We start from the raw sequence: 19,496 nt of genomic DNA, 5'->3' as shown, positions 1-19,496 counted from the left end.
CCCAGGGGCCCCTAACCCTGAGCCACATTCATACTTGGCCTTTTTAAATTTTTATTTAGAGACAGGTTCTCCCAGAGGCTGGCTTTGAACTCACCTTCCTCTTTCCTACCTCAGCCTCCTGAGCTTCTGGGATTACGTGTGTGCACCACGGCGCCTGGTCCCCCAGCTCTTCTATTTTTTTTTTTTTTTTTTTTTTTGGCACTGGGTGGTGAATCCAGGGGCACTCAACCACTGAGCCATACCCCCAGCCCTTTTTTGTATCTTTAGAGAAAAGTTCGCATTGAGTTTCTTAGGGCCTCGCTGAGTTGCTGAGGCCGGCTTTGAACTCACAATCCTCCTGCCTCAGCCTCCCAAACCCCTGGGATTACAGGCGTGGGCCAGCCCTTACTTTTTATTGTTTTAAGTACATACCTTTTGTGCACAAGTTGTACATAAAAGTGGCTTCTGCAAACCAGTCACCAGCACCAGGAGAGGGAGTGGAGTGCCCTGGGCTCCCCCCGCAGCCCTCCAGCCCCCTCCTCCCAACTGCGATGGGGCTGGAGGTTCCCCTGCCTTCTCCACTCCCTTCAGTGTTCCCCTGGGCTGTGCAACCAGGACACAGAGGATGGGGGGCTTTCAGAAGTTTTTGGAGGTCCCAAACATTTAATGCAAAGGAGAGCACTTCTGAGTGGAAGGTCCTTGGCTCTTGTCAGTTTCCCAGGACTTTGTGAGCCAAGAAGGGGCCTTTAGGAAACGAAGGATTGTTTCTCATGAGGCCGTTGCCAGGACGTTTATCATCATCTTTGTTTTCTGTCAGCTCTTACTGAAGACCCTGACCGCCCCACTGAGTTTCTCTGCTTTTTTTTTTTTTAGGTTTCTTTGTGTGTGTGTGTGTGTGTGTGTGTGTGTGTGTGTGTGTGTGTGTGTGTTTCACTTTTGTGGTGCTGCAGATGGAGCCCAGGGCCTCAAGCATGCTGGGCGAGTGCTCCACCGTGAGCCGCACCCCCAGGTCATTATATACACACATTTTTTTTCTTTCGTACTTGGGATTGAACCCAGGGCACTCCACCCCTGAACCACATCCCTAGCTCTTTATTTTTCATTTTGAGACAGTGTCTTGCTAAGTTGCCCAGGGTGACCTCTAACTTGTGATCCTCCTGCCTCAGCTTTCTGAGTCACTGGGGATTACAGGTGCATGCCACTGTCCCTGGCTCCAGCCCAGAATATTTTTTAAAAATATTTTTCCCTTAGTTGTTGATAGATGTTTATTTTATTTATTTACATGTGGTGTTGAGAGTGGAACCCAGTGCCCTACACATGCAAGGCCAGTGCGCCACAGTCCCAGCCCCAGAATGTTTTTAATTCTGGTAAAATGTACATGTGATAAAATTGACCATCTTAACCAATTTTTTTTGGGGGGGGGGCAGATTCCTGGGATCCAACTCGGGGCCTCACCGGTATATACTCTACTGCTGAGCTACAGCCTGGCCCCATGAATCTTTTTTTAGTTGTAGATGCACACAAGACCTTTATTTTATATAAAATAAAATATATTTATTAATATATATTTTATAGGAATATATTTTATATATTCATTTTTATGTGGTGCTGAGGATCAAACCCAGTGCCTCTCATGTGCTAGGCAAGCGCTCTGCCACTAAGCCACAGCCCCAGCCCCTTGAACTTTTAAGTGAACAGTTCAGTGGCATGAAGTACACCCACAGGTTGTGCAACCCACCTCCAGAACACCTTTCATCTTGCAAAACTGAAACTCTGTCCCATTAAACACTCACCCCATTCCCCAGCCGCAGCCTGCGTTCTGCATATCTGTGAATCTGACTGTTTTCAGGGTCGCCTCTAAGTGAGGCCTGCAGGATTTGTCCCTTGGTGTCTGGCTTATGTCCCTCATAAAGCCCTCCGCGTTCCCCGGGCATCCTCGCCCTTGCCAGGACCGCCTTCCTTCTCAAGGTGGAATCCTCTTCCTTTTATGGACGGACCACGCGCCATCCTCGTCCAGTGATGGGTCCTTGGGTTGTTTCTGCCTCTCGGCTCTTGTGAATAATGCTGCTGTGAACTCGTTCTTGCTCATTTCTATCCCAGGCCCTGCTTTTCCATCTTCACGTAACTAAGAGTAGAATTCCTAGTAGGACGATTTGATTTCTAATTTTTTCCTTACTGGGGATTGAACTTGGAAGCACTTAACTACAGAGCCCTTTTTTACATTTAGAGACTGAGCTGAGTTGCTTAAGGCTTCAATAAGATGCTGAAGCTGGCTTTGAACTTGTGATCCTCCTGCCTCAGCCTCCCTAGCAGCTGGAATGACAGGCATGCGCCACCTCGCCTATCCCTGTTTCCAACTTTTTTTTTTTAATTTTTAATATTTATTTTTTACTTATCGGAGGACACAACATCTTGATTGGTATGTGGTGCTGAGGATCGAACCTGGGCCGCACACATGCCAGGCGAGCGCGCTACTGCTTGAGCCACATCCCCAGGCCTGTCTCTAACTTTTTGAAGAATGTTACACTGTTTTGTAGGGTAGCTGCATCATTTCATGTACCTATCCAGAGTGCACAAGAGCCGGCTGGGGCTGGGGCTCAGTGGTAGAGCACTTGCCTAGCATGTGTGAAGCACTGGGTTCGATCCTCAGCACCACATAAAGATAAATACAATAAAGGTATTGTGTCCATCAACAACTAAAAATATTTTTAAAGCGTTCATGAGGATTTCACTCTCTCCTCATCAGCTGGCTCTTTTTTTTTTTTTTTTTGGTTTGTTTGTTTTGGATAGTGGCCATCCTAATGACTGTCAGGTGGACCTCACTGCTTTTTTTGGAAGGGAGGTGGGTGGCCTTTTTTGGCAGTATTTCTGTCTGTCAGGCTCTGGTTACACAATCTTGCATGGCTTATCTCCTGGACATCCCGCTCCAGCTGATAAGAGAAGGCTATCTTTAGCCCCAGAGCTTAGAAAGAAAGATTGTGAATTTGCCAAGGACACAGGTAAGCTGCCCAGCCAGAAACTGAACCCAAGATTTGGGTGCATATGACATTGGGAACTGAACCTAGGGTCGCTTTACCACTGAGCCACACAGGGTCTTGCTAACTTGCTGAGGCTGGCCTTGAACTTGCAATCTTCCCGACTCAGCCTCCTGAGTCACTGGGAGTACAGGCATTGCCACAGGGCCTGTTTCCTTTGCCCCCTTCCTCCTCCCTTCCTTCTTTCCTCCTTCCCTCCCTCCCTTCCTTTCCTCTTTCCTTCCCTTCCTCTCTCCCTCCCCTCTGTGATGGAACTCAGCACCTGGTGCATGCTAAGCAAGCACTCTATGGCTGAGCTACACTTCATGCAGGGGTGACTCCTAACTTGAAATCTAAGGATAGCCTTCCAGGGTCTTAGCACTCCCCAAAAGGTGTGTAAGGGCTGAAATGTAGCTTAATGGTAAAGCACTGGTTTTGAATGCACAAGGCCCTGGGTTTAATCCCCTAGTACTGCAAAAACAAACAAACCAAAAGGTGCAGAAAATCCAAAAATGTATGGATGTTGTGTACATGAGTCTCTCTCCTTGCTTTCCAAGGACTTCAAAGGAATCCCAGGAAAGCAGTGTCCCTATCTATATAAGCAATTAAAAAAATATAAGCAGCCCCTCGGCAAGTCCTGTCTCTTGTAAATAAGCTGAGGAGGGAGATGATGGACCCTGACAGTCTGCCGAAGGTTCCACGGTGACTCCTCACTTTGTTCCCTGGCAGCTGGAGCCCAGCTTGGAACTTGCTGCGTGTACACACTGATTTTTCTCTATTCTATTTTGTAGAAAATCATGACACCCGCCCCCACAAAGCGATACCTTTACAGTTTGAGGACCACGTCACTGAATTGTGTCGTTTGTCTCTCCTCAACTGTAACCCCTCTCATAGTGTGAGGTTTGAGGGTATTTTAGGCACTCCACCCACTCAATTCCATGTGTGAGTCTCACTTAACACCTATATATAACACTTTACTGAATACCAGACACAATCCTTATTTTATCCCAACACCAACCCTGAGCTCGGCACTAATTATGGCCCTCCTTTTACTGAGGAGGAAGGTAAGGCACTGAGTGGTTAAGCGATTAGCCCAGGATAACACAGCGCACAGCCACTGCAAAGCTGAATCTGGAACCCAATGAGACTGCAGACTTCATTTTGGTAACAAATTGTTTTATGTTTGTTGTGTGTATCCTATACACACACTGTAAAACGTCGGCTCCATAAGAAGCAGCCCGAAGCTTTGCCCCTGCAACCGCTGCTTGCAAGCAGCGGGCACTGGACCTTGGCCTCCCCGCCGAAAAACCCTTCAAGGTCGCTCAGCAACTTTCCACCCTGCGCAGGCGCGGCAGGCCGACCTCCCGGAGACGTCCCCTTGACGCTCCGATTGGTCATCATCTTTGACTGACAGAAGAGCCAGCGCAAGCGCACCAAGCCAAACCGGAGGCGTCCTCCCACGTACCGAGACGCCCCCTCGCTGCACCTACTGGCCATCGCTCTTGACTGACTGAGAAATAAGCCAATGAAACCAAGCCTATCGGGAAGGGGCGTACCCCGCGGGCAGTCAAATTTGCGCGGTTTGGTCCTGGCGTAGTCATGGCTGCCTTCCGCGATATCGAGGAGGTGAGCCAGGGACTGCTGAGCTTGCTGAGCGCTAACCGCGCCGAGGCGCAGCAGCGGCGGCTGCTGGGGCGCCACGAGCAGATATTGGAGCGGCTGCTGGAGACGCAGGACGGCGCCGAACAGCGGCTGCAAGGTGAGCAGGAAGGGCCTGCCCTTGTCACTGCAGTTAACCTTGCCAGAGTTTTTTGTTTGTTTGTTTTAGTTGTAGATGGACAAATAGCTTTATTTTGTTTATTTATTTTTATGTGGTGCTGAGGATCGAACCCAGGGCCCCACACGTACTAGGCGAGCTCTCTACCGCTTGCTTTCTTTTTTAAGGCTACTAAGTTTTCTTTGGTCTGGTAAAATTAAAACCCTAACATAAGAGAAGGGCACAGTGGTGCATGCCTGTAATCCCAGCGGCTCGGGAGGCTGAGGCAGGAGGATCATGAGTTCAAAGCCAGCCTCAGCAAAAGTGAGGCCCTAAGCAACGCAGTGAGACCCTGTCTCTAAATAAAATATAAAATAGGGCTGGGGATGTGGCTCAGTGGTTGAGTGCCCTGAGTTCAATCCTCAGTAAACTGCACCCCTCCACTCTCACCAAAAAAAAAAAAAAATACATAAGATTTGCCATTTTAGCTTTGTGTGCGTGTGTGTGTGTGTGTGTGTGTGTGTGTGTGTTTTTTGCTGGGATGGGGTCCAGACATTGAGCCTGCTGCTCTCACTGAACAACCTCCCAAAGTTCACTTTAGTCATTTTTAAGCCGCTAGGTTCAGCAGAATTAAGTACATTCGCACTGCTGGGTGACTACCATGCATATCTAGAATTTTCGTCCTCCCAAACCGGAGCCCTGTCTCTATTAACACTAACACCCCTCCTCACTTCCCCAGCCCCTGGCACCCATCACTCCACTTTATCTCAATGAACATGGCAGTGATGGAAGTGAGCTCACATAGCGACTGCCCTCTGGTCACTGGCTTATGCCACTTAGCGTAATGTCCTAAAAGTTTGTCCACGCTGCAGCCTGTGACAAGATTTCCTTCCTTTTGTAGGGGATCATAGTCCACTGTATGGATGCCCGCACTGTGTTTATCCATGGTCTGTCAGTGGACACTGGCTATTTTGATGCTGTTACTATGATCACGAGTGGGCATGTATCTTTTCAAGAATGTTTTCAACTCTTTTTTTTTTGGGGGGGGGGTACCAGAGATTGAACTCAGGGGCACTGGACCACTGAGTCACATCCCCAGCCCTATTTTGTGTCTTATTTAGAGACAGGGTCTCACTGAGTTGCTTGGCGCCTCGCCATTGCTGAGGCTGGCTTCAAACTCATGATTCTTCTGTCTCAGCCTCCCGAGGCACTGGGATTACAGGCGTGGGCCCCTGCACCCGGCCCCCTCCCTCCTCTTTACTTTCCCCTGCACTGATGGTTTGGGGATTGAAGGGACGGAGATTGTTCCAGGGAACCTGGGCTTTGAGGCACACAGACCCAGTGCACATCCGGTGAGGAGCTGTATGCTTAGTGGGCAAGTCTCTGCTTCCCAGATGGAGAGATGGGTTTAACCACCCGCCTTGGGACTGGGTCGTAGCTCAGTGGTGGAGTGTTGAGCATGTGTGTGGCCCTGGGTTCCATCTCCAGCACCAGACAAATAAAAATAAAAAGTACCCTCTGCAGAGGGCTTTTGATAATGCTTGGACAAAGAACTCTTGGGTCATCCCATGGCACTTGGTCAACATGCCAGCAAACAGCGCTGCCTTATGGACACCCACAGCAGGAGATCAACCCGGGGAAGAAGCAAGGAGGGATGTTGAGTTTTGAGTGGGAGGGTGGTGAAGGGTGGGAAGCCTGTCTGCCAGCCAGCCCTCCGCCATCAGGACAGGAAATCGGTAGGCACCTTCCCCCACAGACATGGGGAGAAATGGCCACATAAGCGAATTAACTGTGGATGTGGGTGCCGGGGAGAACCCCTGGGAGTTCACAGTGGCTGCAGGGTTGGAGTGCTGCAGGAGTGTGTGTGTGTGTGTGTGTGTGTGTGTGTGTGTTTAGGTTGTCACAAATACATCTAATACTTTTTTCTTTCTTTTTGGTACCAGGGATTGAACCCAGGGGTGCTCCACCACTGAGCCACATTCCCAGCTCTTTTTATTTTGAGACAGGGTCTTGCTAAGTTCTGTGGGGCCTCGCTCAGTTGCTGAGGCTGGCTTCGAACTTGCAATCGACACCCCAGCCTCTGGGATAACAGGGGTGCTCCCCTACACCTGGCCACACGAAATTCTTTGATGAAACATTAACATCAATTTTTGAGAACTTAAATGCAGGCCCTTTTGGAAGCATTTTAACCTGTGTCTTCCGTGGGTTGGCAGATGGCTCTGCTCTGGAGGAAACACAGTAGCCTTCTTAAGATGTTTTTGATTTTTCTCAGTATTCTGTTCAACAGGTGTTTATTCCGGGTAGTGTCTGGAGATATATGGGGAATAAAAGATGTGGTTTCTGATTCAAGGAAGAAAACAAGGGATAAATCATTCAGCCCACCTGCCAGAGAGGCTCTTTTCCCAGGGAACCTTATTTTTGTGTTTATTTTCTTGTACTGAGGATTGAATCCACTGCTCTAACTCTGAGCCCCATTCCCAGCCCTTTTCATTTTTTGTTTTGAGTCAGGGTCTTGCTGAATTGCAAAGACTGGCCTTGAACTTGGATCCTCCTGCATCGGCCTCCCAAGTGGCTGAGTACCTGGGGTTACAGGCCTGTTATTACCCTGTCCTTGAAGGCTGGGTGTGCCTGGAGGCAGGGGCACAGGGACATCCTGGAGCATAGGAGAAGGGAGCCCAGGGCTGTGAAAACTGTGGCACCTTTGAAGAAGGAAGGGTGGGGAGGACAACAGGTGGCAGGGAGAGAAGCTGGTGAGGGTCCTCGGGAAGCCAGCACGGCAGTGCCTGCCTGAAGCCCCAGCCACTCCGCAGGTGGAGGCAGGAAAAATAGCTGGAGCCCAGAAGTTCTAGGACAGCATGGACACCACGGTGAGGCCCGAAGTCAGAACCAAAAAGAAAAAGACTCAGGTGACTGTCGCAATGGGCAAAGGACAACTTAGGCATAAAGAATGTCCACGGGGGCTGGGAATGTGGCTCAAGCGGTAGCGCGCTCGTCTGGCATGCGTGTGGCCCGGGTTCGATCCTCAGCACCACATACCAACAAAGATGTTGTGTCCGCCGAGAACTGAAAAATAAATATTAAAAATTCTTTCTCTCTCTCTCTCATTCTCTCTTTAAAAAAAAAAAAAAAGAATGTCCACGGACTTCTGCCCTTTTCAATGCTTTATTCACTCAAATCACTCAATACAATTCCACTCTATAGGTTCTTAATCAAGAAAATGACAATCCTTAATGCTAGGCACTGCAGTAGACAGAATCAGTTTACCGCAAACAATTCTAGATTAATTCTAAGCACTGCAAATACACTTGACAGACATTCCCTCTGCAGGCTAAAAGCTAAGTGTCAGATCAAAAGTCTCAAGCCTTAGGCTTTAAGTCTAGCAGATGCACACTCACTCAGACCGCCCTGATCAGGTCAGGACCCAAGGCAGGATTCTCCTTGGGTGGAGCTGACAGCCAGTTGGGGATAGGGTCCTAGGGAGAAGAAGTGGCTCTCACCATCAAGATGTGGCTGTAGAGTTTGAGAACAGTGAGGAAGAAGCAGAGGATCAGGCAAAAGATGAGAAGAGTTGGGATGTCAGTCCAGGTCCTCATCAGGCTCCCAGAGTGAGGGCATCAGGGTCGCTGGCTGAATGTCTGTTCATTTGCTTTTTTATACTAAAAAGCTTGGGGCTTCTGACCACCCTTTCAATCCCTACCAGCTCCCACGGGATTTCTCAGTGACATCATTTGCCCTGGGGTTACAGCATCTGGTCTGGTGGTCCCCACCCTGATTTTCTTGCCTCTCCCTTATCAGGGCAAGGACAACATGACAGAGACTTCACTCTGAGCTCGTGGGGGGGGGGGGGGGGAGAAGTGACTTGTTTGTACTGGAGGGCTCTGTAGGCTGCCTGGTGTAGGCTGCCTGCCAGGTTTCAAACTGGAGTTTTAAAATGGAGTTGCTTAGGCTAAGGCCTAAGGCCATCCTTACAGTGCCTCTGAGCCTTACCCTGGAGACATGGAGCCTTCTCTGAGCAGGGCACAACTTTGCATCCTCTAATGCAGCCACTCAAGGCCCAGAGGGAAATAAATTAGCATATTGACTCAGAGAGAAGTCAAAGCATGGGGACAGTTAGGAACTATTGGGTGGCCCTGGAGGGACAGTGGACTCTCACAGGAAGGAAGAGAATCAGAGCCAGACAGGAGCTGCCAGGCTTGGCTGGTGACTAGGAAGTGGAAACTGAGTCCCGGGGTTCTAGGCTTCCTGATACGACTTGTTTTTGTTGTAAATTATGATTAGAGGCTGTGGTGCACCTTGATGGTAGAGCCAGGGCCTAACATGAGGCTCCAGTTCATCCCCAGTACCACCCAAACCACACAGTTGCGATGGCGCACACCTGTAATCCCAGCCCCTCCCGAAGCTGAGACTGAAGGATTGTGGGTTTGAACCCAGTTTGGGCCACATGGAAAGACGCTTTCTCAAAAAAAATAAATAATAAAAGATCAGGTGTCACAGGAAGGACCAGAGCCAGACATGGTGGCTCACATCTGTATTCCCAGTACCCAAGGAGGCGAGGCAAGAGGATCACAAGCCAAGCCCACCCTGGGCAGCTTAGAGAGACACTGTCTCAAAATAAAAGGGGCTTGGGGCTGCCCCTGGTTCAATCTTCAGTATCAAAAAAAAAAAGAGAGAGAGAAGGGCCAGATCCCATATTTACAATTTTTGGTGTATTTAAATGTGTTGTGGCAAAAATGTTCAAGTTCTGACAGCAACTCTGGAAATGGACTTGTGATCTGAAGTAGCGATGCAGCTTGCAGTGGGGGGTGGGGGGACAGACCCCAAGGAGCCTTCTCTCCCTCTGCAGAGACACTGGCTACAGAAGAAGAGGTGGCCCAAAGCCTTCTTCACTCAAAGGAGCGCAGCTGCCAGGGGAACGCGGAGCTACAGCAGCTGGAGGCCGAGCTCCAGAGGGCGGCTGAGGACGATGCCCATCTGCAGGCCAGCCTCCTATATCCTTGACCGTGCCCATCGTCCTCCCTAGAAATCCCTTGCATGGGGCTGGGGTGTGGCTCAGGGCGGGCACTGGCCTAGCAAGCCCTGGGATCCTGGTGCCTGGGCGCAACGCGCAGCGTGATGGCCTCCTTCTAAGCTGGGTCCTTAACGACCTGCCGCACTCAGCTCACCGGAGAGCTGGAGGAGCTCAGGGAGCTGGAGGCCGATCTGGAAAGACAGGAGAGAGATGTTGACGAGGACACGACTGTCGTCATCCCTTCTGCCGTGTAGGTTCCAGGAACGCGTGCTGTGGCTCAGCCTGCGGCCCGTCCTGCAGCTGCAGGTTCAAGTTGATGCAGGGGTAACTTTCTTCTCCTTCCCGCCCTTGTCTAGGTATGTGGCTCAACTTTATCACCGAATGAGTAAAATAGAGTGGGATTACGAGAGCGAGCCAGGAGTGATCAAAGGCAGTATCCTTTTATTTTTTTGGAGAAACTGGTGGGAATATGAAGGGGTGCAGCCGCTCTGGAACACGGTGTGTGGGATCCTCAAGAACTAGAAATAGAATCACTCTAGGACCCAGCAGTCCTGCCACTGGGAATAGACACAAAAGGAGGGAGAGCAGCAGGGTGTGGCAGTCTCTGTCCTGCTCACAGCAGCGTTGGTCACAGCTGGCCAGGAGATAGTTTGACTTCGGAGCAGGGTGAGCAGGTGAGTTGATGAGCAAGCTGTGCTCCATCGGACCGGGCACCGCCCTAAGGAAGGAGGTCCGGAGGCTGGAGGCCCGTGAGAACCCTAGGCCGAGGAGAGAAGCGCAGACAGCTTCGAGCAGTTCCACCAGGCCAGCAGCCACTTCCTAGGGGCTGAGCAGGGGCAGAGGGGGGCTGGTGTTCCATGGGGACAGACTTTCAGTTTGGGAATGAAATTCTGCCGATGGATGGTGGTGAGGTTGCCCAGCACTGTCATGGTGCTTAACAACGTACCTAAATGTGGGTAAGGGGTGGATTCTGTTACATTTATTTATTATTTATTTAAAAAAATTTTAAGTTGTTGGAGCTTTATTTATTTATTGACTTATGTGTGGTGTTGAGAATAGAACTCAGTGCCTCGCCCGTGCTTGGCAAGCACTCTACCACCAAGCCCTCCCTGTATCGCCCAGGTTGGCCTCTAACTCCTGGACTCAAGGGACCCTCCTGCCTCTACCTCCCAACAGCAGGGACCGAAACCATGCACAGGTCACCGTGCCCTACTAAACAAGTGTTCTGTATTTTTTTCTTTTTTCCCTTTCCTGTGGTACTAGGGATGGAACCCAGGGCCTGGCTCATGGGAGACAAGCACTCTACCCCTGAGTCATGCCCCAGCCCCTTCCTTTTTTTGGTACCAGGGACTGAACCCAGCGTGAACCCAGGTGCTTCACCACTGGGCCACCTCCCCAGCCAGTTTTGAGACAGGGCCTGGCTGAACTGCTGAAGCTATCTTTGAACTTGCAATCCTCCTGCCTCAGCCTCCCAATCTGCCGGTATTACAGGCATGCTCCACCACGCGCAGCCGTACTTCACACTTTTTAAGAAGATAGCATCTTGATATTTTCTTCATGAAAATGTATTTTAGTCTCTAAATATCTTTTTGTAAGGGGTGCTGGGAATTGAACCCATAATCTTAAACTGCAATTGAGCTACATCCCAGCCCCTCTAAATATCTTTTTTGTTTTGGTAGTATTGTTTTGGGGTTAGACCTGAGTATCTTAAACTTTTTTTTTTTTTCTTCCAAGGCTGGCCAAGCCAAGTAATCCCAGTTACTTTGGAGGCTGAGGCAAGACATTCACAAGTTCGAGGCCAGCCTCAACAAGTTAGCAAGACAAGACCCTTTCTCAAAAGTAAAAAAAAAAAAAAAAAAAAAATCAATTAAAGTCCCCTCCCCACCCCCAGGTTGTGGAAGGGCCAGGTGTGTGAGGGGTTTTCCTTGCATTGGAACCTTCAGTCCATTACGGCCCCAGTGTGGCCCAGCCCATCCACCTGGACAGCACCCAGCTCTCCCAGAAATTCATCAGTGACTACCTCTGGAGCCTGGTAGACACCGAGTGGCAGCCAGGAGCCTCGTGACCTGCAGAATCGGCCTTGGCGGGTGGTGGGTAGCTCCGTGGTGATCAGTTTAAATATCTGTATATATTCTGCTGTCGAGTACAACTAAGTAGAACAAATAAAAAAAGAAAAAAAATGTTTGTATATATAAGGAGTTTTTATTATCCTTTTGTTGTTGTTAGTGGGGATTGAACCCAAGGCCGCTTAACTGCTGAGGCTGGCTTTGAACTTAGTAGGATCCTCCTGCCTCAGCCTCCTGAGCAGCTGGACTATAGGCCTGGGACACCGTGCCTGGCTGCAGTGTTTCTTTTTCTCCCTGATTTTGCGGTGGGATCTTGGCCTGACCTGCGCTACACAGCTGTAGGGCCCTGACTTAACCTCCCCTTACAATGACACTGTAGCCTAGGACCACAGTCTGTGCACTTCTCTTCCCCTGATGCTGGAGATGGAACAAGCCTCCTGTGTGCAGGCCAGTGCTCTCCTTCCACTGGGAGGCACCCCAGGTTCTTAGACCTGATGTGAAAGGAGAGCAGAGCCCTGTCCACACCAGCAGCCAACCTCAAGCAAGGTTTGGAAGCAGATGTGGCTCTCCCTCCTCAGCCCCGGTGACGGGGGACAGGTTAGGCTGTCAGGGCTGTCCTGGGTAAAGTGGGACATTTAGCGCCTTCCTTGCCTCCGCCCGCTGAATACCAGTAGCTCCTGCTCTATCATGACAACAGGACATGTCTCAGCCATTGTGGGTGTCCCGGGGAGAAGTGACACAAGGCCAGTCTGCAAGTCTGGCATCAGCCCCTTGGCCTTTGGCTGAGGAGCTGCTGTCACCTTGGTGGCCATTCTTGCCAACATGGGGCAGGATGCTCGCCCCAGATGGTTCACCCACAGGACCACAGGAGCCCTGCATGGCGCAGCCCCGGCCCCTAGCTGAGTCCAGGGGTGGAGAAGAGGCGTGTTTCCCTCTGGTCTTGCAAACAGACTGGCAGGCTGCAGGGCACAGATAAGGGCACAAGGAGCTTTTATCTTTGGCCCTGGCCCAGGCTCTAAGTGCCCTCCTCCCCCAGCATCGGCTCTCCCTCCTGAAGGAGAAGCCTGGCTTTGTTCTGGGAGGGGGCCGAGGCCACTCATCCCCAGCATCCTGGACCTGTTTCCCCAAGGAGAAGACAGTCCCTTCAGGGAGGCCGCGCCCAAGCTCAGAGGGACTATGTGCCCCTCACCCCGCTCCCTGGCTTCTCTGCCACCTTGGCCAACCCAAGCACTGACCTACAGAGGGAGCGAGTGGGTGAGGAACGTGGCTGAGTGGGGCCCGGCAGGCGGGTGCAGGGAGGTGCCTGATCTCACAGGGACGGGGAGGCCCCTGCTCTCCCCATGCCTGGGCCCTGACTCACTGCCCAGCGCTGGCCCCGTGCCCAGGACAGCCTCGGCCTGCAGCCTCCAGCCCGAGCCCCACCCCCACCCTAGTGGTTCTTGTTCTCAATTCAAGAGGCTCCCGAGTACTGGGCCCAGACCTGCTGAGGTAGGAATGAAATTCAAGTCCCCACAACCAGGGAATGAGGAATCGGGTCACCTGCAAGACGGGGACTTGGCCCCAGCACCATCCAAGACACCTTTATAGGTGTGAAAACTGAGGCACGGACAGTCTGGGGGCTGGCCTTAAGTCACAGGAGTGACACCCTGGATTCTGAACCACACTGCTGGGACCCCAGGGTCAGCTCTCATTTCTAGCCTAAGATCAGATTTGAGCTGAGGGATCATCTCCGCTTCCCAGGTGGGACCTGGCCTGTGAAGGGTCTGTCCTCAATGCAGAGCACTCAGGAGGGAAGCGGGAGTCCACAGTGGAACCCACGGCCACACGTGCTGGAGCCCCAAAGGGGACAAATCAGGCTGACGTTGCAGTGCCCTGCTGTCCTGTTGCAGGCATGGTGTCACTAGGTGGCCTGGCTTGACATCAGTGTTTCTTCCCTGGAAATCAGAACCACAATTGTATCAGGTCTGCAGGCCACGCCCTCCCTCACACTGGCCCCAGATCAGCTTGGTGGCCCCAGCTGGGCGTCTCCTGATGCCCTCCCAGGTTTTTCAGGGAAGAGGTGGATCCTCAAGACGGTGCTAGGCCACTGAGCAAGGGCAGCGCAGGGGTGGCCATGTCCTTTTCTTGAGCCCTCCTGTGGCCTGGCATCTGGTGTCCCACCCTGCAGAACTAGGTAAGGCAGGTCAAGGTTGGTCTCCATCTACAGACAGGAAACAGGGGCGGGGCGTCCAAGTCCAGAGGCCGGACTCCAGCGCAGGTGGTCGAACACAAAGCCACCATCCTCCTGCTGCCCTCGACAAGAAGAAGCCGAGAGGACTGGCGGTGGGTTGTGGGCATGACTGGGTCTGGGACTGGAGCCTCCAGGTGACTGGCCTCCTCCTGTGGCCTGCACTGGTCACTCAGCGCTCCTGTTCACTCAGAAGTGTCGGCTCACCGCCCAGGTCTCACCAGCCCTCCCGCAGGAGCACACCCAGTAAAGGCCGCGCGAGGTCCCGCCAGGGCCGTGGGCCTGGCCGCGTGTTTTCTGGCAGTGAAGGAACCCTAGATAAAGCCATTAATCTCAGGTTCTGCAGGTAGGTGACAGACTGGGGTTTGAATCCAAGTCCTCTGAGTCCAGAGCATGTCCTGCTAATTCCGACCATGAATGAGATCATTTCAGTTGGTGATAAATGAACTAAAGAAAATAAAACGCTGTGGGAGGGAGAACTCTGTAGGGGGCCCCAGGATGGAAGGTCACTGGGCCCAGATCTAAGTCCTCAGGGAACAAAGGTGTAGAGACAAACTCCCAGGCAGGGGGACAGAAAGCTCAAAGTGCAACAAGGAAGCTGGCCTGGAGGGGACCTTGATCACACTGGGCCTGCAGTCCACAGTGGAATGTGGGGAGAATTTTCAAATTCCTGTAGTGATCCAAGGGAACCTGCCTGCCGGTGACCACTCCCCTTGGTGTGTGTGTGAGTGTGTGTGTGTGGTGGTGGTGGATGAACCGCAAGGACTTGTGCATGCTAGGCAAGGGCTCTACCACTAAGCTCTTGACATAAGTCACAGTGCAGCAGCCTGGGCCATCTTGGTGACTGATCTCACTATGTACCCCGGAATCTCCCTCCAAGTCCCTCAAGCCCCATCCCAGAGGCACCCAGGCTTCAGGGAGAAGCAGGATTCAGCCAGAAGGGACACCCCCACTCCCAGAGCAGGAATTAGCACAGAAATGGGAGCTGCCAGGAGGGGAGCTGGATGAAACCCAGGAGGCCTGAGAGCGCTGCCCTGCTCAGTGGGGGGACATGAACTGGGCCATGTCACACACAGAACCTCAGCTGCTTTCTTATCCCCTTCATGACGGAAAATCACTGCCTGCAAGTGGGGGCGGGGTGGGGCGCAGCCAGCTGGGGTCAGGGCAGCACCCCGCCCGCCTCCACCCTCCACCCCGTGGGCTCCAGGCTGACTCACCGCAGACAGCTGTGGTTTGGGACGCCTTGGGTTGGAAGGGACGTCAGCCCAGGGGGCAGGAGCGGGCAGCCGGGGTTGCCAGTCAGGAGTCAGGCTGGGGAAGCTGCTTCCTCCCACTACCCATCCTGTCCTGTCCTGGCCAGAGCTGGGAGCTTCCAAGTGGGACCACAGAGACCCTAACCCTGCAGACCCCGGGGACCAGCCCGCAGCGGACACCTTTCCCTAGGGCCCCTTCTAACCCAGAGAACTGCAGGCAGAGAGCATCAAACCCGGCCACAGGGACCTCATGCCTTCCCTCTCCCTTTAAAATGGGCAGCTGTCACTGTCCCTGCCTCAGGGAACCATCATGAGAAGCAGAATTAACCCCTGAGAAGCTCTGCTCTTTCTGTCTAATTTTATTTATTTTTTGTGGTGCTGGGGATGCAACCCAGGGGCTAAGCAAGCACCACCGAGCCACGCCTTCAGCCCCCCAAGATTTTCAGTAACTTCTTCCGCAGTAAGCAGCCCGGGCCAGACGTCAGGAATGTCCATCCCCTCTGGCCTCTTCGGGCCACCCTGCCCACCCCAGCCCTGCTCCCAGCCTCCCTGCCCAGCCTGGGCCACCCGTGTCCTCACCCCCACGAAGCGCCCTCGCCCCCTCCCGGGCCTCCTCATTGTACTTGGAGCCACCCCGGCTCGTTGATCCTGTTTGCCACACGGTTGAGCATCGGTTCATTCAATCAAGCAATTATCGAACGCCGTGTGCAGGCCCCGGACGCTGCCCGTGTGGGCTGCTCGGTTTTCTCTCCCGGAGGCGATTTGGAACGTTCCCAAAACAAAAGGCGGAAGGAAGGAAGGAAGTGCCACCCGGTGGACACCGAAAAGATAGCAGGCCCCGTGCCTGTCTCCGGCCACTGCAGAGCCCCCACCCCCTCGCCGAGGCCCGGCCACCGGGATTAGCATCCAGCTGGGTTCTGATGGGGAAACTGAGGCTCTAGGGTGCCCAAGGACACCCAGAGAATCAGAGCAAGGCCAGGATGTTATCGAGGTCGCTGGCCGGGCGTGTCCCCCCTTGGTTTCCCAGGCTCCTTTACCAAGTGGCTCCCATTGGGCTCAGCCAGTGGGAGGCGCTGGTAGGGGACCAGGAGGCAGGGATGGGCTGTGGTCTGTCCCCTGTCACTGCCAGGACAACATTTGCAGAGATCCTTTGTCTGGTTCCCAGCAGCTCTGGGTCTCCAACATTACCCTCTGCGGCACCCTCCACCCTTCCAGAAGCTTCTGCGGGCTGTTCATTTCCAGTTTGCCTCACTGCCCGCCCCTCCAAATTTGGTCTTTTAAAAGGTACCGTGGCACACTCCTAGAACCCCTGCGACTCAGGAGGTGAGGCAGGAAGATCACAAGTTTGAGGCCAGCCTCAGCAATTTAGCAAGGTCCTAAGCAACTTAGTGAGACCCTGTTTCAAAATAAAAAGTTAAACAAAAAGGGCTGGGAATGTGGTTTCGTGGTTAAGTGTCCCTGCGTTCAATCCCCAGTACTAAATTGTTTTAAATTAATTAATTTTTAAGACAGGGTCTTCCTCCTAAATTGCTAGGCTGGTCTCCCATGTGCTGTTCTCCTGCCTCAGTCTCCTGAGTCACTGGGATTATGCGTGTGCGCCACTCTGACCAGCTGGAAGTGTATTACTTCTAATAATACACAATATAAAATCTGCCACCAGAACCCTTTGGAATGCACCGTCCATGGCGTTAGGAGCGTCTCCATTGTTGTGCATCATGTCCATCTCCAAAACTTTTCCATCTGCCCACACTGAAACCGTCCCCAGTAAGCACTCAGGCCCCATCCCCTCCCCAGCGGCTGGCTCCCAACATCCTACTTCCTGTCTTCAAGATCTGACCACTGCGCCACCTCCTGTGTGGGGAATGATATTATTCATCTCATCCTCTCTTTTTATTTTTAATTTTTTGATACTGGAGATTGAACCCAGGGGTGCTCTACCACTTAGCAACAACTCCGGGCTTTCTTATTTTTTATTCTGAGACAGGGTCTAGCTAAGTTGCCCAGGCTGGCCCAGACTTGCGATCCTCCTGCATCAGCCTCTCCAGTTGCTGGGATGCCTGGTGTGGGCCATCGCTCCTAGCAGGATTTGCCCTTTTGTGCCTGGCTTACTTCACAGAGCATAATGTCCTGGAGGGCCAGCCCTACCTCGGATGCCAGGAATCCCTTCCTTTCAAAGGCGGAGTCACTCTTCCTTGTGTGGAGGGACAACAGCTTGTCCCTCCTGGACACGTGGGTCACTTTCCACCTCTGGGCTAGGAATGGTGTTTCTGGGCCAATGTCTGTTCAAGATTCTGCTTTCAAGTCTTTGTGTCTGTACCCCAAAGTGGGATTTCTGGATCCTATGGTAATTGGAGGATTTTGGGGGGAGGGGAATCATCATACTGCTTTCCACAGTGGCTGCACCCCTTCAGTTTACCAGCCAAGCTCCAGGGTTCCAATTTCTCCACATCCTTGCCGACATTGGTTATTTCTGTTTTTTTTTTCCATTTTTTTTATTGATTGTTCAAAACATTACAGAGCTCATGATATATCATCTTTCATACATTTGACTCAATTGGGTTTTGAACTCCCCAAATACATAATGCAGACTCACTTCTGTTACATACTCACATTTTTACATAATGGCATATTAGTGACTGTTGTATTCTGCTACCTTTCCTATCCCCTACTATCCCCCCTCCCCTCCCCTTATTTCTGTTGTTTTATGTTGTTTTGCCAATTACAGCCATTCCGAGAAGTGTGAGCTGGTACCTCCCTGTGATTTTTTTTTTTTCTTTTCTGTTTTGTCTTTTTAGCCTTCCTTTCCTCTATTCCTCCCACCCCACCACCAGGCCTGGGGATGGAGCCCAGGGCTGTGCCAGGCAGGTGGGCAACAGCTCCACCACTGAGCGACATCCTCAGTGCTTAAGTTCTTTGTCGGCTGTAGGCTGTTTCTTTTTCCTTTCAACTTTTTTAGACACGAGGTCTCCCTATCTTGCCCAGGCTGGTCCTGAGCTCCTGGGCTCAGGTGATCCTCATCTCAGCCCTCCAAGTGGCTGGAACTATGGCTGGGACTATGGCGGGGCTCTTTCTGGCCCTGCCCCAATTGATACGCCAGCGCCACCCAGGCTTTGATTTGTACCTGCTCTGAGACAAGAGCTCTGAAGCTCCCTCAAAGCCCAGGCAGGGAATGCTGGGGAGCATGAGAGGGGATGGAGGGGCAGGGTGCTCAGGTGGGCAGCTGTGCCGGTGCCCAGGGACCCGGGACTCTAACCAGACAATCCCTCCAAGGAATAAGACCAGGATTGACAGAATTTATGCTTGCACTGGGCTGTGAAATCTCTTAATTTTCATATCGAGCACTGAATGTGACCGTCAGTTTTAGCCTTCATCTTAGCTCAACCAGTCTAGAAAAGGGCGTGAAGGGAAAAGTGCTGCAGGAGTGTAGGCCGTTGGGCTGGGGGTATAGCGTGGTGTGGTAGAACACTTGCCAAGTGTACAGGAAGTCCTGGGTTCAGTCCCTAGCACTGGAAAAAAAAATACAGGAAGAGAGAAAGAGAGGGGGATGGTGTTGATGGGACCAAGTGCAGGAGGCGGGACATTGTTCCTTAACAAAACACTCAAGTCTCCACCTGTTAGTTCTTTCTCTTGCTTGTGGACAAACTCTAAGTCACCTCCTTAGAAATGCCCTCCTTAGATGAGGGCCCTTCTCCCTGACAATCATTTGTCTGCCCATTGCCGTGTTTGATTTTTTCCAGAACATTCCTTTCAATCTTCCCTCTTATTGTGGGGATTGGTTCAGGACTCCCACAGATGCCAAAGTCTTTAGCATTCAAATCCCTTATGGAATGGAATCACATCTGCGTAGAACCCACGCAATCCTCCCAACATCTGCTCTAGGTGACTTGTAATACCGACTGCCAGGTGAATGCCAGGGACATCGCTGTGACATTTTACTCTTCAGGGCAAAATGTCCACACACATTCAGCACATTTACAACCTTTCTTCCCGAATATCTGTATCTGCAGTTGATTGAATCCAAGGATGTGGAACTTGTACATGGAGGGTTAGCTGTATCTATTTTTCCTCTTCTATCTAAAATGTTAGCTCCATGAAGACAGTAGGACTCAACGTACAGTTGTCCCAAATGCTGAGAGCAGTGCCTGGCACACAGTAAGCACTCAATAAATGTTTATCAAGTGAATGGATGGAGC

At 51.9% G+C, this 19,496-nt stretch overlaps 1 protein-coding gene and 1 long non-coding RNA gene across 4 annotated transcripts; one reads left to right on the top strand and one right to left on the bottom strand.

Annotated features, from left to right (window-relative positions):
- Positions 1–4,186: 4,186 nt before the first annotated feature.
- Spc24 (SPC24 component of NDC80 kinetochore complex) lies at positions 4,187–11,840 on the top strand. Of its 2 annotated transcripts, XM_005336155.5 has the most exons (5): positions 4,205–4,752; positions 9,593–9,737; positions 9,903–10,007; positions 10,114–10,190; positions 11,701–11,840. In XM_005336155.5, exons 1-5 carry the CDS (start codon positions 4,593–4,595, stop codon positions 11,820–11,822), a joined length of 609 nt encoding a protein of 202 aa, XP_005336212.1. In that variant the 5' UTR covers positions 4,205–4,592; the 3' UTR covers positions 11,823–11,840. The 2 variants fall into 2 exon arrangements, with proteins under 2 accessions (XP_040146372.1, XP_005336212.1); XM_040290438.2 differs by lacking the exon at positions 10,114–10,190 and having other exon boundaries at positions 4,187–4,752; positions 11,701–11,784.
- On the bottom strand, positions 10,566–16,102 carry LOC120891521 (uncharacterized). 2 transcript variants are annotated; one of them, XR_013432990.1, is made up of 4 exons: positions 15,883–16,102; positions 13,571–13,757; positions 11,778–11,906; positions 10,566–10,703 (listed from the first exon to the last, which is right to left on the bottom strand). It is a non-coding gene; the product is annotated as an uncharacterized LOC120891521 (long non-coding RNA). The 2 variants fall into 2 exon arrangements; XR_005735998.2 differs by lacking the exon at positions 13,571–13,757 and having other exon boundaries at positions 15,883–16,091.
- Between the last annotated feature and the right edge of the window lie 3,394 nt (positions 16,103–19,496).

The sequence above is a fragment of the Ictidomys tridecemlineatus genome, chromosome 2 (genome assembly GCF_052094955.1).
Source record: "Ictidomys tridecemlineatus isolate mIctTri1 chromosome 2, mIctTri1.hap1, whole genome shotgun sequence".
Taxonomy (NCBI): domain Eukaryota; kingdom Metazoa; phylum Chordata; class Mammalia; order Rodentia; family Sciuridae; genus Ictidomys; species Ictidomys tridecemlineatus.
Note: the sequence above shows the minus strand (reverse complement) of the source record. Positions and strands in the feature narration are given on the sequence as shown.